The sequence below is a fragment of the Pipistrellus hanaki genome, assembly GCF_964339955.1.
Source record: "Pipistrellus hanaki genome assembly, chromosome: 1".
NCBI lineage: Eukaryota > Metazoa > Chordata > Mammalia > Chiroptera > Vespertilionidae > Pipistrellus > Pipistrellus hanaki.
In genome coordinates, this window is record NC_140503.1 from 55,538,769 (window position 1) to 55,563,744 (window position 24,976).

The 24,976-nt window shown below is 43.1% G+C and overlaps 2 protein-coding genes across 4 annotated transcripts in view; one reads left to right on the forward strand and one right to left on the reverse strand.

The window, feature by feature from the left end:
• Nucleotides 1-13,350, forward strand: part of FAM227B (family with sequence similarity 227 member B) — a 193,735-nt gene extending 180,385 nt beyond the window's left edge. The window contains exons 13-16 of the mRNA XM_084898380.1: nucleotides 5,315-5,392; nucleotides 6,716-6,790; nucleotides 9,379-9,448; nucleotides 13,214-13,350. Of these exons, the coding sequence (XP_084754506.1) occupies nucleotides 5,315-5,392; nucleotides 6,716-6,790; nucleotides 9,379-9,448; nucleotides 13,214-13,330 (340 nt within the window). The 3' untranslated portion in view covers nucleotides 13,331-13,350. The remainder of the gene's footprint in view (nucleotides 1-5,314; nucleotides 5,393-6,715; nucleotides 6,791-9,378; nucleotides 9,449-13,213) is intronic.
• A 10-nt stretch (nucleotides 13,351-13,360) lies between these two features.
• The window catches only part of GALK2 (galactokinase 2), a 122,448-nt gene continuing 110,832 nt past the window's right edge, over nucleotides 13,361-24,976 (reverse strand). For all 3 annotated transcript variants that reach the window (XM_084898276.1, XM_084898278.1, XM_084898277.1), the window contains 2 exons: nucleotides 23,238-23,439; nucleotides 13,361-13,910 (listed from right to left, as the gene is read on the reverse strand). In XM_084898276.1, the coding sequence (XP_084754402.1) occupies nucleotides 13,703-13,910; nucleotides 23,238-23,439 (410 nt within the window). In that variant the 3' untranslated portion in view covers nucleotides 13,361-13,702. The remainder of the gene's footprint in view (nucleotides 13,911-23,237; nucleotides 23,440-24,976) is intronic.

Consider the following 24,976-nt stretch of genomic DNA (forward strand, 5'->3'; position numbering starts at 1 on the left):
TGCAGGAGGCGAAGAGCAGGAAGCCCCTCCAGGGACCCTGCTGCTCCAGCACTGGGACAGGTGTGAGGGCGCCACGCAATCCAGTAGCAAAGACCAGAAGCAGGGCCATCGTGACAGAGTCCTGCACCAGACACCGGGCTAGCCCCGAGGAGCGCCCTTACCCAATTGGAGATAGTCCAGCACGAAAGAACAGATTGCTAGACTTTTATAGTCTTTATTTCTATATTTTTTTTAATGGTTCTTTTGTCTTCTGCTTCAAAAACTGCCCCATGTCTTTTCTCATTCCTATTAGCTCCTTAAAACTAAACACCATGTCTAACTCATTTTCGTGTCTTAACGCCTAGTAAAAGTCCTGGCGAGTTTGTGGAATGCTTTTAGCTAAGTCTGTGTTAACATTTCCAGTGGCCCTGTTTCCTCAAATTTCTAGACTATGCTACAAAACGGCTGCTAATGATGTGTCAAATAGTGAAACTTACTAAGACAGTAACCCTTTTTTACACATAACACCAGGCCATGTAGAATCTGCGTGAGATTTCAATAGTGATTCTATCTCCCATAGAATAAGGCACATATGCCTAGTTATCTTTTTTTTTTTTTTGGTTGGGGGGGGATACATGGCTATGCTGTGGATGTTAGACACTCCTGCAAGTCTAACATGAAGCTGATATCGTTGTAATAACTTAGTTATGAATAACTGGAAAGGAGCAAAGGAGAGACGAAGAATGGACGCATGCCCAGTAAAGTCTGGGTGGAATAAGGAAGGTTCTTGCCTGTCAGTCACACTTGGAAACAGGTCATTGGCCCAAGTAGGCATGGCCACTGCAAATGTGGGAATATTTGAGATAAATAAGCTCCTAAGCAAAGGAGTTTTTACTTTTGCCTCTTGGCTCCTATTTGCTCCAGCTTGACTCCTGGCCCACAGGACTCTCACACTCTTGCTCAGAGCCACGTGGACCCCACACAATGGACCAATGGACTGCAACTAGCCTGATACTGTATCAGACCCAGCTCCACCATGGAATGGAAACTCTGGACACTGGCTTTGCTTCTAGTTTTTCTGAATCCCCAGCTGCACACCTTCAAGTACTGATTAAGGGAAAGGGGACTTGGCAAACCCAGAAATGTAATTCCATGCAGATAAAACTTTCTACCGCACCCATCCTTCCATCGGGCCTCTGGAAATGCTCACTCCCACAGCACCTCAAGAGCCCCACTCCCACTAGCAATGGAGAAAGACCATCCATCCATTTCTCTAATAACAAAACTATTTCAAGTGTAAGTAAAGGTAGACATTAAGCAGAATATAACTTCTTTAAAATCAGTTTGGGCCACATGCTAATAAGTTATTGGGATTAAGAATTAAATGAATTTTGGTGTTTAAAGAAGATTCTGGCCACTGCTTGAAGCTTAGGCTCCTTTTATACAAGCGCATCATGTGCAGCCTCCTTCTAGAACAATACTTTTGGCAGACAGGAGCAAAGATCACACCGAGACATTCTTTTCTTGAGTCCCCCACACACACAAGCTCTCAAAGACAAGGTACTTCCCTTCCAGAGCCGTAGTTTCTTCATCTATAATGTAGTCAAATGGGACCCCAGGATTTCTAAGGTTCCTTGTTTCTCTCTGTGATTCAAAACGGAGATCAAAGACCCCAGAGTCTGAAATGAGGCCACAAGGATGTCTCCAGGTCTTAGTTTGTCACATCCCAACCACACTGTTGTGTACAAGACCATTTTATTTGTACCCAAATGGCTCCTTATCCATTTAGTGGCTTGCCATGTAACCCCCATGTAACAGCGCCTGAGAAAATAAGTGTGAGGTCTATTCAAACAGTGCAATTGGAAAACATGTTGCCACAGTCATCCCCAAGGAACAGAATATACCCATTCATCATAATTTATAAGCTTTGAGTACTCTATTTTTCTACAGTTGGGAAACATTGATGGCCTTAAGTATCTGAGGGAATAAAAATTAGGATATTAACAAACATTAATTAACAGAAGTCTACTGAAAACCATCACCACTAAATAGTGCAAGAAAATGCTCAAATGTTAGTCAACACCAACATTATACAGCTCAAAACCTCATTACACAACACAAATGTACAACTGTGGCCCAATTTTGTGGACAATGAGAATGACTTTTTAAAGAATGCATATCCAGTTCATTTCAATAATGACATATATTCAAAATTAATAATTTATAATAAAACAAAGTTCTTTGTCTCAATACCAGTAGTAAGTATATAATGAATTTGCAATGAAAAAAAAAATCCTATTACAGTGACAAACATATCAGCCTGCTCACAACTACTTAAAACTATGATCAAGAGCACAATATAACTTTGTAGAAGAATAAAGTCTTTGAGCCAAAACCAGTTTGGCTCAGTGGTAAAGCGTTGGTCTGCGTACTGAAAGGTCCCAGGTTCGATTCTGGTCAAGGGCATGTACATTGATTGAGGGCACATCCCCGGTTGGGGTGTGCAAGAGGCAGCTGGTCGATGTTTCTCTCTCATCGACATTTCTAGCTCTCTATCCCTTTCCCTTCCTCTCTGTGAAAAATCAATAAAATATATTTTAAAAAAAAGAATAAAGTCTTTGAAATTCTAATAGGCACTTGAGGGAGAAGTTAAATATTAGCAGGAAATAGCTGCATGCAAATTAAATCTCAGCAGCTGGAGACCATCAACATTTTAGGAAAAAGTGTGTCATTGGTTGTGCTAGGTATTCAGTAAGAAGAATGATATCCAGTTTTCTGTGACTTTTACTCAGGGAAGATCTTACTTAGACTTTCAGTGACATGTGCAGCAGGGGGAGGAAGGCAGGCATTAAAGGTAGTCTGGATGAACAGGTATCACTTGTTAGAGGAAGATTGCTGAGCCTTCTAGCGTGGTTGGACTTTCTTACAGTCTGCGACATGTAGGAAGAAACTAAAGGTGGGTATCAGGCAAAACAGACTGCAGGCTTTGTGCTGATGTAATGAGCGGAACCACTGCCTCCTTTCTACCATGTGCATCACACCAGTCCCAAGCTAAGCAAGACCTGGGCCAGAATTGAGAGGGAGCTGAGTGAGGAGAGAGACAGTTCTCCCTGGCTAGAATCTTGAGGTTCTGGGAGAGGAGTCATATTGGAACACACATGGAGAAGAGAGAAGTTGGTAATTTCATGTAAGAAAACTCAGCAATGTTTGCACCATGGTCACAATAATTATGGCAATAGAACCCATCTGGTAGGTATACCCAATGAAATCTTTTGCAAACATTAAAATAATTAGGACAAAACCGAGATGTGTGGGGGGAATTTTTATACTATATTTGGTAAAGAAAGCAACCACACCATAACAATAAGGTAAAATACATATTTGCATATGACAGATGGAGAGATACTTAGAAAATTAAAAATATTTCACTGTTTGGAAAGTAGGATTATGGGAAAATTGTTTTCTTTTGATTAATGTAATCATTAATGCTGCTGCTGTATTCTTACAATAATATCCTTTGTTTTGCTGAAACATGTTTAAATGAGTAGATTTTTTTTTTTAATATATGTTATTGATTTTTCACAGAGAGGAAGAGAGAGGGATAGAGAGTTAGAAACATCGATGAGAGAGAATCATTGATCAGCTGCCTCTTGCACACCCCCTACTGGGGATGTGCCCGCAACCAAGGTACATACTGACGCTCTATCCACTGAGCCAAACCGGTTCCAGCTGAGTAGATTTTTAAAGCTTGGGTTTTTTTTTTAATCTGCTTTCATTATTTAAAGTGAGGCTTCCACTACTTCCCTTTTAAATTTGAGGATTACTACATCCTTAATCTTGTTATTCATTGAATAATCAAATGTATTTCTTATGCAGAAAGACATCTCAAAGCCCAAGTTTGAAAGTAATGTGGATTCAGCCTTAGGAAGATTTATTTTGAAATTTTACCACTAGGACTTGATTCACATCGAGGAAAAAAACTGCAGTTCATATAGGTACTTACTCTAGTAATGTCACTCAGGACAGCCCTGAAGATAAAGAAATGAGTACAGTGTGACCAGAACACATGGGAAAGTCCCCTGGGCCTTTCTTATACCAGATAAATAAGATCAAAATTAGCATCTAGGAAGGCCTTAAAATTGAGCATAAATGTTTTAAATGAGCAAATTGCATTCAGAGAAAAATCAAAGTATTATTGCAGTGTGCTTAGGGATGAGGAGTAGGGAGTGAGGACAGCGTTGTCCCGTGTCTTGGAAACCGCAGAGAGTTAAGAACTCTTCATTATTGACGAGCCTAAGGTCATCACACAGGTGAGGGCTGCCGCGTTGAGTCATTTTCCAATTGCTTCTTCAGAAGAGAAGTGTGCCAGACACAGACCTGGGTTCACAAGAGGCCAAGGGACACAGCCATAGGCTGTACCAGAAACAGACGGGACAAAAGCCCCAGCCTCATTAACAGCACACTTACACCACTTGCTTACCATCTTTCTTTTTTTAAATCCTCACCCAAGGACATGCTTAGAAAGAGACAGGGAGAGAGAGTGAGAAATATCCATCGGTTACCTTCTGTGCATGCCCCAACCAGGGATCAAACCTACCACTCAGTTACATGCGCTGACCAGGAATCTGACTGGCAGCCTTTGGGTGAATGGGATGGTGCTCAACCCACTGAGCCACTGCGGCGGGGCTCTGATTAACATCTTTCTTCGTGCAGTTCGCCAAGCTCAGGCTGAGGGAGGCAGCTGACACATGCTACCGTCACTCCAGAGCTTCTCAGAGGTCGAGAGACTTTGAGGTTCTCGGCACACATAGAAATGAAGAGGTTTGACTTCGGGTAAACACACATGCAGTATATAAGTGATGTATCATAGGATTGTATGATTGAAACCCATATCATTGTACTAAACAATGTCATCCCAATAATTTAATTTTAAAATGAAATGAAAAAATTGTATAAATAGGATTACAGAAATTTTGGTATATTTTTAATATTTACATTTAACAAATTGCTGCTTTTGAAGCACACCAAAACAAAAACAAACAAACAAAAAACCCACCATTTAAAAAACGGTAATTACAGGATTTATGTGACTGTTAAGTTCTAGCACACTGTGGTTGGTGTGGTCCAGATAATAGGACACAAGTTTGAAGTGGTCAGTGGGTCTTGTCTTCTTTCAGTCCTCTCAGTATCACTCCAGACCCAACATTCAATTACACTTGAGACCCCTCATGCCGGAAGCCAGGCCAGACCCCTTTTTGTCCCCCCACTAAAGATACTGTTTATCTCTCCTGGATGTTCCCAATTGGAAATCTTTCCTTAACCATGATCTTATCACACCTCCTGCTCCAACTTACCATGATATTATAAAGGAGGCAAACAGACAATTTGCAAAGAACCAAAGGGATTTTATAATGTAAGTTGATGCCATACTATTGCTAAATATAAAATTGACTCTTTTAGAGCTGGAAGTGATCTTAGAAACCATCTCCACTGAGCTCCTTCTGAGCATCTTATAACTCGGAGGTTCTTTCCAGGTAAGTGTTGAGGATGCGCTTTGAGCCCGTGGAGCAGGATGGACACCGAGTGGGAGGGCCCTGTGGGAGCAGCAGATCCAGCACATACTCAGGCGTTGCGAGTGATGCCTTTGGCAGGTGTTTGTAAGAGGGGGTGCGCTGGGGATTTCTCACGCAGTGTCAGGGGTTGAAGAAGGAAGCTGGGCTGTGGTGTGATTGGGGGATGCACCCCGACAGGGAGAGGCAGCAGAGAGCTCCGGCGACCAGGGAATTGGATCACTGTCCGTTTAAAGACGCCCTGGGAGCAGAGCAGAAAAGTTGTCTTCACTAGAAGGAGGTCCCTGGAGCTGGGTGGCAGCGGGGGTGGTATTGAGGAAAGCAAGGCAGGGAGGTCTTTTCTGAAATGTGTGTGTGTGTGTTTTAACCACTTAATTACAGTGATTACTCATGGCCAGCCACAGTATTCTTATGTGCCAGGAAGCTAGAAACTGCTTAATGAGAGGATGTCCATCAATTTTTATAAGAACAAATTGGCAGGATCCAATTCTCCTGTGATGTCAAAGTCACTGCCTAGAGGTTTTACTGCCTTCACTGGGAGAAAGGACGGGTGCCTAGTGCTTTTCAGGAAACACATCAAAGAGAGGTCACTGGAGAGCAGCCAGCCAGGTCCTGCCCAGCAGCAGACCCACAGCCTGAGCCGCTGCTCCCATGGTGCCGTTCCCCTCCCACCCATATTCACAGAGAGGGAGCCCTTCAGTTTCCTGCGCTCAGTGGGAGGAGCAGGATGGACACTGTGTGGGAGGGCCCTGTGGGTGTTGCGAGCGATGCCTTTGGCAGGTGTTTGTAAGGCTGGGGATTCCTCACACAGAGTCCTGCACTGGAAGGGGACGCTGAAGAATTGGTTTGTAAAGGACTTTTACTCACACGTGAAAGTCAGCTCATTGCTGATACATTCTTTCACAACTAGAAATGTTTGCTTTAGCCCTAGTTAGTTTGGCTTAGTAGATAGAGCCTCAGTCTGTGGACTGAAGGGTTTGGGGTTCAATTCTAGTCAAGGGCACATGCCCGGGTTGTGGGCTCAGCCAATCAATGATTCTCTCTCATCATTGATGTTTCTCTCTCTCTCTTTCCCTTTCCCTTCCTCTCTGAAATCAATAAAAATATAACTTTTAAATAAATGTTTGCTTTATTTTAAAATTTAACTCTGATATGTGATTTTATAGGGAAAAGCACAGATGTAATGAAGAAATAAGAATCATAAGAGAGCGGCAGGAAAGAATTGACAAGGAGCTTAAGAGGTTTGTTTCTTATTCAGCATTGTAATGTTTAAACATTTTAATTGAACAAATGTGTTACATAAAACCACAATGATTTTATTATGTAAAAATACACCAACTCAAATATCTGCAAAGAGATTTTCTATTCAACAGTTTATCTGGAGTAACACTTTAACTTCCTTTATCCACATAATTACCTACTCTGCTAAGTTAATTACTTGCTAACATTATCATCTTCTCCTTTTACTCACCAGATACAGAGCTTAGGCTCACAGTTTTTAAAAAGCAAACCCATAAACACGCCATGGTCTAAGGGAAGGTGTAAATTCCATACCTACCTATTTAGCTTGTCTTCTCCCAGCTAGTTCTTTGTCCCCCTTCTTTCCCTGCTGCTTACCCTACACATACATTGTCCCCCACTAAAGCAAGAACATTGGGCTCAATGAATTTATCTTATACGTTAGAGTATAAATAGGAAAGGTGCATTGAAACTAACCCTCTTCTTCTAACACACCCGCATGCGCGAAAGTGAGCATCCGATGAGCACAACCTCCCAGCAGTCCTCGGGGACCAGCCTGCGTCAGTCACGCGGCCACACTTCACACTACATTCTGGAATTAGAAAGCCAGTCACCTAGTCACACAACCCTTTACTTTAGAACCTTATCTCACCTTTCCCCAAAACCTTATCAGACAGCTTTCCCCCTTTTGTAACACCGCAGTTGTAAGAGCTGATTTACAAGTTCCCAAGAAACAAATCTATGTGGCACAAGCTTTCTCCCCACTAGGATATAAGGAAGAGTGTAGAATGGTTTTGAGAGCAACGTGCAGGAGGCTCTCAAATGCCCTTACTCGTATGCAGTGACGTGTTGGATACCGTGAAGGGAAAATACTCATTTGGATATATACATTCCATGTGTCCGTTAAACCAACAGGCACACCACCAACTAGTAATCCTCGGCAATGAGGGATTCGTGGAGAAGAAAGGCAGTTGGAGGAGGGGCCAGGCAGCAGTGATGGCTGCAGCAGTGAGCAGACTGTTGACCCTTGAACAATGCTGACGACCACGCAGCCAAAATTCCACATATAACTTATGACTCTCCAAAGCTTAAGTTGTCCCTGCGCATCCACAGGGTATGAGTCCCAGGAGCCCTGCAAATATCAAAATCTGCAGAGGCTCACATCCCTCATGCAAAATAGTGTAGATCGATGCCATTGGCCTCTGCCTCCATCACAAAATCAAAGCCATGTATAAACAGACCTGCACAGTCCACACCAGTGCTGTTCAAGGGCCAACTGTCCTAAAAACCACTGAACTGTACAACTTCAAAGGGTAAATTTTATGGTATGTGACATATCTCAATAAAGCTGTTATTATTATTTTTTTTAATGGGGGGTTATAAATCAAAGGAGAGACCTGGAAGATGGGTTGATGTCAACTGAGATGAACCAGGGTCTCAGGTTCTTTGCAAGTCACGAAGGTTCTAAGAGGGTGTGACTGGAAAAGGGCCCAGGGATATTTTGGAGTAAATAAGACTCTGAGGAAGAGACCCGAACTGTAAGCACATAATACTTGAGAAACACAGAGAAGGGCAGACCCAGAGGGTAACAAGAAGTGAGGTTAAGGCGATAAAATTGGCAGAGGCAAAGTCAAAGATGAGCGAGGGGACATTTATCACTCACAGCACTAACGCAAGAGGCTCCCAAGAGGTGGCCCTACTGTGCCCTCGGGGCGACCCTGCACTAAACACTGAAGAAACCTAGAGCAGGCTTTGCAGGGGGTTGCCAATCCAAAGTCTATGCTTGCGCAAGTATATTTGGAATTCTTAGAAAATGTTACTTCCTACAAATTTCATGGAGGAAGAATCATTTGAAAATTTCCAGTGAAGTTAATAACTTTATACCCTTTTTCATTTTTCTTTCACTCATTCATGCTTCTCTTGCTACTAATGTTTCTCCCTTGTTGCAAGTTCCTACCCTTCCTTGCCTAGGCTACTTCTGCTTCTTGCCTCATTCAAAGATCTGTGGATTCAACTGCTCATCTCCTTCCTAAATAGTTCTTGAGGGAGTACTTAGGGACAGAAATTATGGGAGAGCCCTGGATTCCCACTCTCTGTGAGCTCAGGCTAGTGAGCACCCTCTCCCTTTTGCCTCTTCCATGTCTCTCTCTTTGTCCCCCAGGTCTTTCTCTTACCAGTCCCTCTTCCTATTCTCTCCCCACCGACCCTTCCTCAAGTCTGTGCTGGGGCCTGTGAGAGGGGTCAGCTCAGGGAGTGCCATGTGCAGCATCTCTCCAAGGAGGACGCCTCACGCTGGGATGCAGTGTCGCACCGGGGTGGAACTGAGGGCTCTAGTCACCCTCTAGTCACCCTCTTGGGTTAATCCTCTGCTACTGGTGAGCTCTATGACCTCCCAGAGGCTGTTTCCTCATTGATAACACAGGATAAACAATAGTAGTACCTACTCCATAAGATTGTTGCAAGTGTAATTGAATTAACATTTGCAAAGTCCTGGTAAGTGCCTGGCACATTAAACTCTGTAGATGTTGGTCTTAGTTGGTGTCAGTATAAAGACTAGTTTGGTTAATGATTTTCTTTGTTCCATGATCAGACTCCAAGCAAAGGCTACCAAGAAGCCTTTAGAAATTGAAAAAGACTATAAGAAGTTCCTACGTAAACTGGTATGTTTTGTTTGTTAACTAATTGAGAAGTCTCTCTCTAGCTTCTCTTATTAGTATGTAGACCAGACAATATTCAGTAAACAATATGTGGTTTCATATGATATTAAATCATCCATGTACACATTTCACATGTCCGTGACTATCTCATGTCCACCATCCCCATTTCTTGCTTCTGACCAAGGATAATTGAAAACCTCCAAATGCAGTCAGACTTTCAAATTAACAGAAAATTATTGGTGTTTGAAATCATATTCATATTTTCCATTCATAATTGAACAAAAATGTATTGGATCCCAACCACTGTGTTAAATGAATGGGCCATACCCTCAATTAACAGAAACTTAAGACAGAGGGAAAAAGGATCTCAACAGAGTGGAAAAAAAGAAGCCTTCCCATTTCCTCCCCTTCTGTTGATGGGCAGTCCTGTGCCTTCGGAAGGGCCTTCTTCCCTCCCAGCAAGGCAAGGACACAAGCTGAGGTCAGGCATAGGAAAGAGCCTTTTCTTTTCAATATGCCAGGCTTCCTCTTAAAAATCTAGAGTAATCCTCATTGGCTGTGAGTGTAATGTCAAAACAGGTGTTAAACAATTTAATCTAATTCTTATAGGAGCCAGAAAGGTGGGACAGAAAGGAGTAAAATAACTGGGTGCTTAATATTAAACAAACAGGGGTACCCTTTACTTCCACAGACACAAAATATTTTTCTCCCATTTTTATTGGTATCTCCTAACTACTACTGCCAGAGACATGGGACCGGAGAGATGTTTATTTAGTAGGAGAAAACACCTGTGCAGGTGTGCAAGGAAAGGGCACGCTGACCTCGGCTGGGCAATGATAAACGGCTCGAGTATTCGGAAGTAGGAGGAGCTGTGAAAACTGTGGCACACGGAGAGTGCTCCCCTTGTCTAAACCAGGCAACGACCTCCTCAGCTCCAGTTCGTTGTTATCCTGCAGGAGTGGAGGCCAAAGTATTATCGGATCTCCCACCATCAGCAATTCAGATCCACACTCAAATTCCATCTTCTGCATGAACCTTTTTTTCTCCATGGCCCTTTCCAGACAAGTTTATCTCTCAGAATTTCTAGAACATTAGGTGATTGTTTGATTGGAAAACAGATCTTTTTAAAAATATAATAGTGCCTTTAAAAAAAAAACAAAACTCTAATGTAGGTATCTTTAAAGAATTATATACCAACCACAGATCTTTTGTGGAAAATAGAAAGGTATTAAAAAAAAATTATAATTTAAAGTCAATTCAGAGTTTTCCTTGGGCAGTGTGGTTTGGTTAGAGTGTTGTCCCATACACTGAAAGGACACAGTTCAATTCCTAGTCAGGGCACACACCTAGGTTGCAGGCTTGGTTAGGGCACATATGAGAAGCAACCAATCAATGTTTCTCTCTCTCTCTCCCTCTCTCTCTCTCTCTCTCTCTCTCTCTCTCTCTCTCTCTCTCTCTCTTTAAAAAAAAAAAAAAGAAGAAGAAGAAGAAAAAGAAAAGAAAAATCAATAAACATATACTTAGGTGAGGATTTTAAAAATGGAATCAATTCAGATTTTGGATAGTTGAATTTTAAAAACTCAAAATTCTTTCAATAAATTTGACTTACGTTTTCTAAGTTTTTGCCTTTCTGCAAAGATATTTATTTTAGAATAAAATGATGGATTTCCTAGTACTTTCTATATGACTATTATCCTTTGAGAACTATTACAACCAACTTGGCCTGAGCCTCCATGAAACTGAGATTCAAGATGATGATGTCCAATCTTTGAGTTGCACATTAATGAGCAAAAACAACCATAGAATAATAGAAAATTGTGATAATTTTCTGGATAACTCATGCCATAACATAACTCCTATCTCAATTATCAGGTTATATCACTAAATGCTTTCTGGTCCAAATCTTCACATAATCCCAAAAGGCCCTCCTGTCTTCTATCTGTGAGAGAAAGTCATTCATTTACCATTTCCACATGGCCAAACATTTCTGCCCACATTTGATAAACATATACAGGTACCCACCAATACCCCTACCCAATCTCAGAACCAACTCTCTAAGCCTTTTATACTCTTACTCACATACCTGCACACCAGCCCTACACTGACCCACATTTATGAATAAGACTTGCTAAACACACAATAAAGGGATGCAAAGTGGTGTTTCCCAGAACAGTGAGCAAGCTTCTTGGTTGATAGTCAACTTGATAAAAGGGTGGGAAGAAAGTAAATTCCATGAACAAACTGATTTCCATAATTCTCTATTTCAATGTGAATAGAGATAAAGATTTAAAGTGTCTTTTATCTAAGTTTCTCTGTTAAATGACAGAGCTCAGTGCCAAAGGAATTGAAAGTGATTGTTTATGTGATATCACATAGTTAAAAAAGTTAAATGTTCAGGATTTTCTTCCTAAAGCCATTTATATATATAAAAGGCTAATATGTTAAGTGTCTGACCATCTGACCAGCTGCTATGACGCACACTAACCACCAGGTGGCAGGCACTCAATGCAGGAACTGCTGTGACGCATGCAGAGAAATGGCACCACAGACCTGGCACCCACAAAGCAACACTTGGCTTCCCCAAAGTGGGACACAGGCCCCACTACCACCCTGGAGCGACAGCCTACCAAACCCATTTTGTGGCCCACAGCCCAGCCCAGCCTGGAAACAGTCATGTAGCAATGCCCAGCTTCCTCTCCCTAGTGAAGATTAGTCTCCTTGCAGTTTCTTCAGCCCAGGTACACAACTTGCTTTATAGCCAGATGGAAATATTTCACAGTTTAACCAAATGTCTGTGAAGCATTTTCCCATGCCTCATCTCATTTGATCCTCACAGAAGTCCTGGAGTAGGTAGATAGGAGACCTGGTGGAATCCTATTTTCTTTTCATTACCCGGAAAACGGAGATTTAGAAAGCTTAGAAACTTGACCTGACTGAAAAGTAAGAAATGGTAGACCTTGAAAATGACCTCAGATTTTCTCATTGCACAGAATATAGTAATTCAAACACTGCTGCAGTTAAATATTTCACCCTTTTTTTCTCCCTGCATGATCTATAATAATAATCTGCTTAATGTTGATATTTACTGCTGTGTTGCTGACAATTACCTGAAAGAGAAGTTGGGGTGCTTCACTGGATTGGAAAAAAAAGTTTAGCTACATCAGAAAGCAGGTCTAATTAAACAAGTTTATTCTATACACTAGTGGCCCAGTGTACGAATCCATGCACTGGGCCTCTAGTATGCATATAAGATTTTTGGTTAGGCCTCTAGTACGCATATAAGATTTTTGGTTAATCTCTTCCCGACCTCCTCCTCCTCCCTTTCTCTCTGAGATTTATCATTCTGTTCCACGTTTCCATGCCTGTGCATTGAGCATCTGCCCCCTGATGGTCAGTGCATGTCATAGTTATCAGTTGAACAGTTAAATGGACAGATGGTGCTTAGGCTTTCATATAGAGAGATATAAAAGGCTAAGTTGCATCATCCATGCGTGATACATATAGAGCTCTCACTGGCACCAATCATACATTGTGTTTCTATCTGTCATCATCAATCGTGAATTTGATTGACATTACTATTATAGAGAAAGGGTGAACAGCGATATTAAAATATTTCTTCTAATTAATTTCCTCTCAAGATGCACCAATTCCTGCTCTGGACCTCTAGTCTTTTAATAATGCTCATCTTGGTAACTGGGGGAATCTCACACTCAGGAATATGCAGTCCAGGAAAATCTGTGCTTCCCTAATAATGTATTCTTTTCATAGCGGAATGAAGCTAAGTTTGGGAGAGAACTTCTAACATCGGTGTCATCATCATCATCAACAGAAGACAATACCGGGGACGAAGAGAGCACTGAGAAACCAGAAGTAAACCGTGTTTAAGATACTGTACACAAGTCAATTATTTCAGTTTAACTGTAGCAGTATGTTTAATTCTAGTCCAATCTATGAGGTTGGGATTATTTTTTACAATTCATCTTTAAAAATCCTACAGTCAATAAATCCTAGTAAATCATTCTTAAGGGATCTGTCCAACCATAATTTTGACTCCTACTGATAAAAAACATATTTTAAGATGGAAAAATAATTGTTATGAAGCTTAGAGAGCTTGCAACCATTTCTTGGGAAACACATCTTGATAATAGCAACCGTTCATCATAATACAAAACAGAAAGGATTAATTTACTGTGGCATAAGAAGTCCTGCCAGTTCCTAAATGCCCTAAATAGTTTCTCTGAGATTTTTTTACATTGTTTAGGCCTCAAGGAAAACCAAGGCCCCGCCTCCGGGTTTGGTAGCAAACAAACTCTGCTTCTCGGGTGCCAGGCGCCGGTCGCCACTCTGGTAATAGGCTTCCTGCACATTTGCTAGGAAGCTGGGCAGCTTGTCAGCAGGTACCAGTGAGACTGTGCAGCCTCCCCATCCTGCTCCCGTGAGTCGTGACCCTTGAGCTCCAAACGTCCTGAAACAATGAGAAAAGAAAAATCAGACCCTGTAAAGGAACATGAGAGTGATTTGGCTGCTGTGTACTATAGGACACACAACCTACCCAAGTGCTAATGAGAGAACGTGTGTGTGTGTGTGTGTGTGTGTGTGTGTGTGTGTGTGCTGTTTTGTAGGGTTTTCTCCACTGAACTTTTTAGTAAATTAGAAAATGTATGTTGTTGCAGAGGTAATTTCAAATTTAATTGCATCTAAAACTGGCCCTTGGTTTTGGCTCTGAGTAGTAGGTGGCTGCTCTACAGCTTTTTGAGTAGTGATTTCATGGAATCTTCCTGCATCTTCAAGGAGCTGGTCTGACAACTGGACTCAGAATTTACCATCTGGCCGAAACCGGTTTGGCTCAGTGGTAGAGCGTCGGTCTGCGGACTGAAGGGTCCCAGGTTCGATTCCGGTCAAGGGCATGTACATTGGTTGTGGGCACATCTCCATTGGGGGGGGTGCAAGAGGCAGCTGATCGATGTTTCTCTCTCATAGATGTTTCTAGCTCTCCGTCCCTCTCCCTTCCTCTGTAAAAAATCAATAAAATATATTTTTTTAAAAAAGAATTTACCTTCTGGTGAAATGTGTGATTGGGTTGGAAACTACTGGATAATCCACCACACCAGCAGGCGGTGATCTTAGTCACTATCAACCAGTCAGTCAAAGCTAAGATTTGTACAAAGTACAAGGATGCTATTTATCCTGACAATAAAGTTAACATGTACTTCCAATTCTTTCTAATAAAATTTACTCCAAATTCATATCAGATTAAAAACTCCAGCCGAAACTGGTTTGGCTCAGAGGTAGAGCATCGGTCTGTGGACTGAAGGGTCCCAGGTTCGATTCCGGTCAAGGGCATGTTCATTGGTTGCAGGCACATCCCCCGTAGGGGGTGTGCAAGAGGCAGCTGGTCGATGTTTTTCTCTCATCGACGTTTCTAACTCTCTCTCCCCCTCCCTTCCTCTCTGTAAAAAATCAAGAAAATATATTTAAAAAAAAACTCCATAAGTAATTTAGCACAATGTTGTCCCTTTTTGCCATCTAAATGAGCTACTTTATTTCCTGGAAAATATCAGTAGAATATTACCCCTACTCTAGAACATCAGAATTAATGCACACCAGTGACACCAGTGATTCATTTCCCCTCAATAATTTTGTCAATCGATTTCTTGTCGTCATCTGTCTTATTCATTAAAATATGCTTTTCAAATAAAAATAGATGTTGAAGGAAAAAAGCAAAAAACAAAAATGCTTGCAAATAAATAAAAATCACTCCTGTCTTCCTGTCCCTCGCACATTCATTTAGCTGATGGCCTAATAGCTGGAGCCTGGGATCCTAGAATGACTCTGAGTCCATAGGCTGGCAAAGGCCAATTTGCAATTTGGTGATGAGGGGAAAAAAATACTGTTGTCAGTCACATCAAACTCTCTTCCCTGGGGAATATGCTAGAATAATAGAGGTGTCAGCAAAGCACCTCCTCATCTAGAGCACACTGTGCCTCCTCCATTCTCTGAGGCCCGAAGTATGCCACTTGGCTAGACACAGGCCAGCCAGGTCTCATGTCTTCAATGAATTTGTAGGCATGTTTTCTTACAGTTTTTCATTTGAACAGTTTCTGAAAACTGTGGTTTCAAAACTGAACCTAAAGCAAACTGAGCACTGTTTCCAACTCACTGCAAACCCCATAGGAATTGTGCCAAAAGGCCTTTTGTGGTGAGTATCCCGCCAGCTTCCAGAGAGCAGAAGCTCAAGTCTTCCTAGGTGAATGCATTCGCTTCTGCGTCCCCAGAGTGGCTCTGTCAGCACCCAGCCGGCTGTAGATGAGATGGACTCAACTGCATCAGCCACATGGTCTAAAATCATCAAAGCTCGACTTTCCCAAATAGGGAACGATAAGTGCTATTATAAATAGCCTGTGCCCTGAGCCAGAGGCACTTGTGATCACAAATCAGGGTCTGCCCAGCAGCTGGTCAGCAGCCCGCCCAGCTACACACTCACAGGCTGAAAGGGCCTGTCTGCAGTGTCCCCACTGGTATTTAATATGCCCTTCTGGCATATGCCATCAAAATTCCCAGAAATTTAAAAGTTAGGAGACCAATAAAAACTTTTTTTAAAATATATTTTATTGATTTTTTTTACAGAAAGGAAGGGAGAGGGATAGAAAGTCAGAAACATTGATCAGCTGCCTCTTGACCGAGGATGTGCCCGCAACCAAAGTACATGCCCTTGATCAGAATCAAACCCGGGACCCTTGAGTCCGCAGGCCAATGCTCTATCCACTGAGCCAAACCGGTTTCGGCAATAAAAACTTTAAGAAGCAGGTGAACCAAGGGCATTTAGTGAACTTTTCACGATTGCTTTTTTTTTTTTCCCCCCTCTGGAAGAACAGTAAAACCTTAAGAATATAGATCCTGAGAGGCAACCATCAGAGAGGCAATACAAGAGTTATAAAAAACCAAACCCTAAATTCCTCCAACCACCACTTTGATGACTGTGGCAAATAGACTAAGAAGAGTGTAGAAAGGTTGATCAAAACAACAAAAGAAGTCTCTGCCTTAAAAAGCATGATATACCAAACTAAGTCGAGGGCAGATATGAGATGGAGATTATAGACTATTGCTTTTGATCCTTTCATCACTGGAAAGTATATTCTTATAACTTTCCAGATACCCAATAAAGCCTGACTAAAATTTCCTACTTTTAAAGGATCTGCTTTGACCATACATCACTTACTAAGGCGCTATGCACAGGACAATGGAGGTTGGGAGGAATCCAATAAGACCCAACTTTGATACAAACCACAAAGAGAGAGAGAAAGAGAAAGGAATTTTGCCTTGTATGTATTTCAATTCAATTTTATTTTGAAATAAGTATTTTTATATTATACAAATGTGTATTATTTTATAAAATCTTAAATTCAGGGACAGCTTATATCTATCTCTCTAATCTCAGCCCAGCATAATTCCAGGTATTTGTTAGGTCCTAAAAACTAGCTATTGGGTTTTATATTTGTTTTAAAATATCAAAATATAGGAACTGCCTTATGACCCAGAAATTCTACTTCTTGAAATTTATCCGAAGAAAAACACTAATTTGAAAGAGTATATGCGCCCTTATGTTCATTTAAAATAGCCGGAAAGCAGCCCAAGGGTCTATCAGTAGATGAGTAGATAAAACAGCTATTTTACATGTACACAATGGAATACTACTTGGCTGTAAAAAGAAAGAAAGTTTTACCCTTTGCAATAGCATGGATGGACATGGAGAACATTATGTTGAGTGATATAATGCAGTCAGAGAAAGACAAGTATCTGATTTCACGCATATGTGGAATCTAATGAACAAACTGAACTAACAAGCAAAATAGAGTCAGATTCATAAATAGGTCTTTGGGGGGTGGGGGGAGGAGTTGGGGTGTGTGTGCAGAGATTGAGGAAAAATGAATAAAAGAGAAAGATCACATGGATAACAGTAATTTTGGGGGGAAATGATGGGGGGGATGTGGAAGATGGTATAGGGGGAATTAAAAGTGATAAAAAATTAAAATAAAGAAACAAATATCAAAATATTTACTCAGGCTTTTAAAATTCATGTTAGAAAAACCTCAATTATGTGAAATAAAGTATAATAAGTAAGGAAAAAGATACTTGCTGAACTAAAAATATATTTTAAGTTAACAAAATGTAAATTTTAAAGTAGAATTTACTGAAGAACATAAAACAATTTTGAAACCAAGTCAATTATATATGAAATGGCATAATACACTGAGTGGCCGGATTATTATGACCTATGAACACATAATAATATATTATGAATTCATGCATGACTGGACTCCGGCCAGCCTGGCCAAGGGGAGGGGACATGAGCAGTTGGCCAACCTGCCTGCTAGTCGACCTCCTAGTCAAGGGGACAATTTGCATATTAGCCTTTTATTATATAGGATATATACTGAGTGGCCAGATTATTATGCGTTCAAAGATCATAATAATCTAGACACTCAGTGTATATTAGTATAATATATGTAATACTAGAGGCCTGGTGCACAAAATTTGTGCATGGGGGAAGGGGGTGTCCCTCAGCCCAGCCTGCACCCTCTCCAATCTGAGACCTCACAAGGGGTCGGGCCTGAACAGGCAGTCAGACATCCCTCTCACAGTTCAGGACTGTTGACTCCCAACTGTTCGCCTGCCTACTTTCCTGATTACCCCTAACTGCTTCTGCCTGCCAGCCTCATCACCCCCTAACCACTCCCATGCCAGCCTGATTGATGTCTAACTGCTCCCCTGCCAGCCTGTTTGCCCCCAACTTCCCTCCTCTGCCGGCTTGGTCACCCCTAACTGCCCTTCCTTAAAGGATTGATCGCCCCCAATTGCCCTCCCTTGCAGGCCTGGTCCCTCCCAACTGCCCTTCCTTGCAGGCCTGGTCCCTCCCAACTGCCCTCTCCTGCTGGCCTTTTTGTGGTGGCCATCTTGTGTCCACATAGGGGCAGGATCTTTGACCCATAGGGGCAGCCATATTGTGTATTGGAGTGATCGTCAATCTGCATATCACTCTTTTATTAGATAGGATAGAGGCCTGGCCCATGGGTGGTGGCCACTGGTTTGCCCTGAAGGGTGTCCCGGATCAGGGTGGGGGTTCCCTTGAGGTGTGGGAAGGCCTGGGCAAGGGGCCTGTGGTGGTTTGCAGGCCGGCCATGCCCCCTAGTGACCCAAGCAGAGGTCCTGGTCTCTGGGATTTATGTATCTTCTACAATTGAAACTTTGTAGCCTGGAGCGGAGCCAAGCATCCTGCTTGCTCTGTGGCCAGCAGCCATTTCTATTGGGACTTATGTACCTTCTATAATTGAAACTTTGTAGCCTTAAGCAGAGGCCTGGGCTGGCCAGAGTGTGCTGTGCGGAAAGCTTTGCTTCCTCCATTGCCAGGGGCAACCATAGCCTGCTCTCTCCAGCTCTGTGGCTGCCGCCATTTCTGTTTGGATTTGTTTACCTTCTATTATTGAAACTTTGTAGCCTTGAGTGGAGGCTTAGGCCGGCAAGAACAGGCAGAAAGCTTGGCTGCTTCTGTTGCCTGGGAAATCCAAGCCTCCCTCCTGCTCTCTGTGTCTATAGCCATCTTGGTTGGGTTTATTTGCATACTCACTCTGATTGGCTGGTGGGAGTGGCTTGTGGGTATAGCAGAGTGGTGGTTAATTTGCATATTACTATTTTATTAGGTAGGATAATATAAAATATAATAATAAAAGCATAATATGCTAATTAGACCAAACATCATTCTGGACATCCTTCCAGATGAAGCTGGGGCCAGAGGGAAGTCTGAGACCTGGGAAGCCAGTGCAGCCAGGGGAAGGAAGGCCTACTTTTACACAAATTCTGTGCATCAGGCCTCTAGTATAATCCTATATAATAAAGAGGTGATATGCAAATTGCCCATCATGCCCTCACACAAGATGGCCACCCCCATGTGGTCACAAGATGGTCACTACAAGATGGCTGGCAGGGGAGGACAGTTGTGGGTGACTGGGTTGGCAAGGGAGGGCAGTTGGGGGCAACCAGGCCTGCAGAGGAGGGCAATTAGAGGCAACCAGGCTGGCAAGGGAGGGCAGTTAGGGGTGACCGGGCTGGCAGGGGAACAGTTAGGTGTTGATCAGGCTGGCAGGGGAGTGGTTAGGGGGTGATCAGGCGGGGGGCAATCAGGCAGGCGAGCAGTTGGGAGCCAGCAGTCCTGAATTGTGAGAGAGATGTCCTAGATTGGAGAGGTTGCAGGCTGGGCTGAGGGACAGCCCACCCCCCCAAGTGCATGAATTTCATGCACTGGGCCTCTAGCATAATCATAAGCAGTCAGTAATATATCCTTTACCTGGAAATACTTTGATAATGCTCTGAAGCCTAAAATTTTCTGACTAGAATCTCAGAAAAACAGACCTTCCAGAACAACATATTATTTTTACAGCCAGGTTAGAACCACTTTCAGATCACTTTAGATACAAGAAATCACAGACTTCAAATACTGTTTAGATGAAAAAGTATAAGAAAATATGACTACAAATCTATCTTAGATATTAAGCTGCTAAAGGCCATTGGAAAGCAGTTGGTTTGATTCTAGCTTATGGTATTTCTCCATCTATGTATCTATCTATCTATCTAGATCAGGGGTCTTCAAACTACGGCCCGCGGGCCACATGCAGCCCCCAGGGGAGTCTGATCCTGCCCGCCAGGTTTTTTGGGCAGTGAGCGCAGCCAAGGTGTTACAGTAAGGATTAGTAGTTCATATAGTCCGGCCCTCCAGCTCTCTGAGGGACTGTGATCTGGCCCCCACTTTAAAAAGTTTGAGGACCCCTGATCTAGATAGATAGATAGATAGATAGATAGATAGATAGATAGATCTGGGTGGATGAAAATACGTGGAAGACAGTGGCCCAAAGAGAAGTGAGCCTGAGGGCAGTGGGAAGGGCTCCCTGCCTTTCCTGGGCAGAGCTGCAGGCCAGCACCTGAGCTGGTGGGGAAAGGGCCCAGGACTGTGGTGTGCACCCTGCTCCCCCCACTGGGACCTGCTCAGAAGAACAGGCGCTGGAGGCTGAGCAGCTCCGGGGCAATAACACTGTGGAAGGCCTTCTGAGGAAGACAGCACTTCTACTTTTGTAACCTTTGTTGGCCTATTAAAATGTGTCATTAACAGCTTGGGCAATAAGGCATCACTGAGTCCTCCTTATTTCAACAAGTGTCAACGAGGAAATAATGGCCTTAACTGTTTTTTCTTAAGGGCAACCAGGGAAAGCAATAATGAGCGGTTTCTCATGTAAGTGACTTGGTTTCAAAACTCTTTTGTGTCCCTCAGTAAATCCTACTTCAAAATTCAGCTGTTTCTTAAAATTTACATTTTCCTTAAAAAGAGTTATTTTATCATTGGGCAAGCTTCATCTTTATCTTTCATTATTATACTTTGTTTCACATAATTGAGGTCTTCTAACGTTAATTTAATAAAAATAAGTAAACAACCTCCCTGCAGGAGTGGAGTTTCCTTCTCCCTCCCTGCCCTTTTCTTTGGATCTTCAGCAGGTTTTCTCTTGGGGAACAGGAAAAGGCTCCACTGAGAAAACGGCAAGCACCGGTGACCGCCACCTTCTCCCCTTCTCTCCGCCTGAGTCAGAAAGCAGCTTCCTCTATGTTGTCCGACAGGCTGGCTATGTAGAGGCACCTTTCCATTAGTGTGGCTCAGAGCACATGAAGATTCTAGCTTGTAGTTGTGCCCTGAGTATTCCAGGCATAGAAATCCTTCATTCACTTAATTAGTTGTCTTTTGGAAATACTTTACAAACAGGCCTTCAGGAAAACTAAAGGAACATTAAAGTGCCACAAGGGGACCAGGAGGGAAAGCTGACGATTATCTTTGGCGATTCTCCCGACCCCTTTCCAGCCTTCCTCCTGTCCGGGGCCTCGCTATGCTGACTGTTCAAAGCACTTGAGCACTTAGCACCTCTACCTCTCCTCTTCCTGCTCTCATATCTGACAGTATCATAAGATAATTCGGACCCAGAAAGTCTGACTTCCGAAAATGTGGCTTTTATAGAAACAGGGGCATTTCCTCAGGACAAACATCCAGGAGTCATCTTGTGTCCTGCCTTTCACCCACAGCGATCGTCTTGAGTCTTCCTTCGAGGCATCTGCACAGGACCTTAGCACTGCCACACGCCTTTCTCCCCTCAAGCCGGAGCCCTTCCGTGGCCCCCAAGGCCCACGTGGTGTGGCCCCTCCCACCCTTCTTCCTTCATCACCCGCTGCTCTGTCCTTCCTCGACTGTCCTCCAACCACACTGGTCTTCTTGCTAGACCTCACATATGGCAGCCGCATGCCCACTCAGGACCTAGCCGCTTGCTATTGCTTCACTTCCTTCAGGTCTCTGTTCAAATACTGTCTCTTCAGAGAGGACTCCTTCAGCCACTCCATGTAAAGGTTTCCCCCTCAACCCTGGTACTCTCTATGCCTTCTTCTTCTTTCTCATAACACTTGTCACTACCACCCGATTTCTTTTTTATTGTAACTTCTCTCTTTCCCCAAAGAATGTGAGCTCCACAAGCGCCATAGCTTGTGGACCATCCCAGGAAGAAAAAGTTCATTAGCGAGTTGCAGGCGGCTAGCAAATGCCCTTCCACGGCTTCTCAGGTGGGATTCAAACCACCCCACTACCTTACAGGCAGCGACGCGTCCTGATATTGCACAACCATCCCTCTTCCTCTTATGTCCAAAATGGAACAATATTTGTCCCCTTCAATTTAATGGGCCCTTGATATTTTCTGAAAGGAGCACTTACAATGAAACAAGCTCAGGAAGGCTTTTTGGCAATTAGTTGAGCAAACACTGACGGCAGCAGAATCACTGTCATCAATGCTCTGTTCAAATTTCTCAGCAAGCCGGGTTACGCATGCCATGTGCAATCACTGGGGCTGCTGGGCTTAAACTCTTCAGGCTGCGAGTGTGGCAATGAGTGAGGCAAGCCATAGGCGCCAAGTGGCAAATTATATTTTCATTACTAATTGCAGACAGCTCTCACATTCTCTTCATGTACTATCTTCTCACAGTGAAAATAGCATGTGGCCGTTTGAGTGTTTGCCCAGTTTCCCTTTCAGTTCTCCCAAGGTCACTGGTCCCTCTGGGCAAAGGGACCACTCTCCTCTGTTCCCCCCACGCACCAGCAGTTACAAATGAGCTGGTCTCAGGCCTCCTGAAAGTTTCCCTCTTTACATTTATGTCTCACCAACCATTCATAAACTGGCTTTCTCATCTTTTTCCCCAAAATTGCCTAACAAACCGGGAAGGCAGGAAACGCTGGCTCTCTGAGTTAATAATCCCTTCAGCAACCTCCCTCCAGCCCAGCACTCTATCGGGATTGAGGCTCCCTTTCCATTTTCTGTTCTTTTGAATAAAACTGAACTTAGGACACCAAACAGGAGATGTCGGCAGAGCCGCAGTGCAGTGGGCAGCCCCGGGTCAAATATCAGGAGAAAGTGACAGGGGCCGCGTCTGAGAAAAGCTTCCTGAAATGTCTTTCCCGGGAGGTTCTGAATAACTGACTCCAGACCCGGAGCCTCATGAAGCCGTGGAGGAGGCCTCCGGTCTCTCATCACACTGACATTCAGGAAGCAGCAAGGTCGGCCCCATATCACACTCAACTCTTCAGACAGGAAGTGCGCAAGGATCGTCTTTCACTCAGAAGGCCATGAAAATGTTGTTTTGGTTTGGTTTTCATTAATTCAAACAATTGCTTTGGCAGCATCCCCCAAGCCCTGCCACGCCGCTATCTCGGCCTCACCGACAGATGTCCACCAGCTGGTCCAGCTCAGGGCAGCTACACTCATACATGTCCCGGCAGCTCTCGTGGCTCTGGTTCATCAGCTCCCCCAGCAGCTGGACCATGTTGTCAGGTGCTTCCTCGCAGATCTTCTTAAACTGGAGCACTCGCGCAGCCTCGCTGTACACGTGCTTAGCCCGCTGGTACAGTTTGAAGATGAGCACTTAGGAAAAAAGGGAATGGACACAGGAAGGAGTTACTGGACAACCCAGTGCAAAGAAAAGTACAGTTTCTGAGGACTTGCATTTCCATCTTCATTTTCCTCTTCTCTTTCAAAGAGGACCTAAATGCAGTCATCAGATCTAATTGGTTCTTTTTATTTATTTATTTATTTATTTTACAAAGGTCTCTCCTTCGCTGAAAGAATTCTTTATAGTCTAAATATGCCTCTTATTAAGCCTAGCTCTAACGTTTTATGATTCTATGAAGAACTTCCTCCAGGCCTTTCCCCCCATGTTGTTATGCTTTGTGAAGAGGATGTGACTGTTGCCTTCTGTTTGCACCCAGTTCTACTCTCTGCCCTTCCTCATCCCCACATCTGCCCCAGGAGGATGGCCTGTGTGGGAGCACAACAACGTGCTCCCTGGCCTTCTAGATGGGAGAGAGGAAGGAAGGTTGGCAAGAGGCGGAAGGGGAGAGTAAGGTCAGAGTGCTGACTTTTAGCTCTCCCCGGGAGAGCCCTCTGGAGCCAGGTCCATCCTCCACTGAAGGACATCCTTTCAAGGCAGCTTTTTACGTGACTCTCCTCCAGGCTCTGCCTCCAGGTGTCTCCCCTAGATCAGTTGTCAGCAAACTCATTGGTCAACAGAGCCAAATATCAACAATACAACAATTGAAATTTCTTTTGAGGGCAAAATTTTTTAAACTTAAACTTCTTCTAATGCCACTTCTTCAAAATAGACTCGCCCAGGTGGTGGTATTTTGTGAAAGAGCCACACTCAAAAGGCCAAAGAGCCGCATGTGGCTCTCGAGCCGCAGCTTGCTGACCACGGCCCTAGATTATCTCTACTTTTTTGGAAGTACTGTGACAGCCCACTTATGAACCAATAGATTCTGCTGAAGTCTCAGGTCACATGTTTCCCCTCCACACCAGCATCTTCTTGGCTCTTAGAGATGGATAAAAAGGCAGCAAAGGCTACAGGAAGTAAGTGTTCATTATTAGGATTTGTGTAACAGTTTACTAATTATAAGTGTGGGGCTAGCTTTCCTATAAATTAATAAAGAATTAAAAGTTTTCTTTCAAAGTTTCTCAATTGAGTCATATTAGACATGTTAAACTCACAGTTGACTGCTTGCATCAATGAAATGATACAGATTCATGTGAATTTTCCTATTCTCTTTCAAAGAGGACCTAAATGCAGTCATCAGATCTAATTGGTTCTTTTTTTTACAGTGTGTTTTGTAATCATCCCTTCCTTCTATTCCCACTGTCATTACCCAAATTTATACTTGTATTCCCTTCCCCACTTAAAACTATTCTTCAGTGATTTCCCAATTGATCTTCCTGTCTTAATCTCAACTTCCCTTGAGGTCAACACTGTCAGATTGAGCTCCTGACACATAGCCTTACTCATGTTCCCAAACCTTTACTGCTTCCCCAGTTTTTACCATAATCCAAATTCTTAGACGCAACATGCTTGTCCCAATAGGAAATCTTCCCTCCAGCCAAACTTGCCAATTCATAGCTATCCAAACACTCC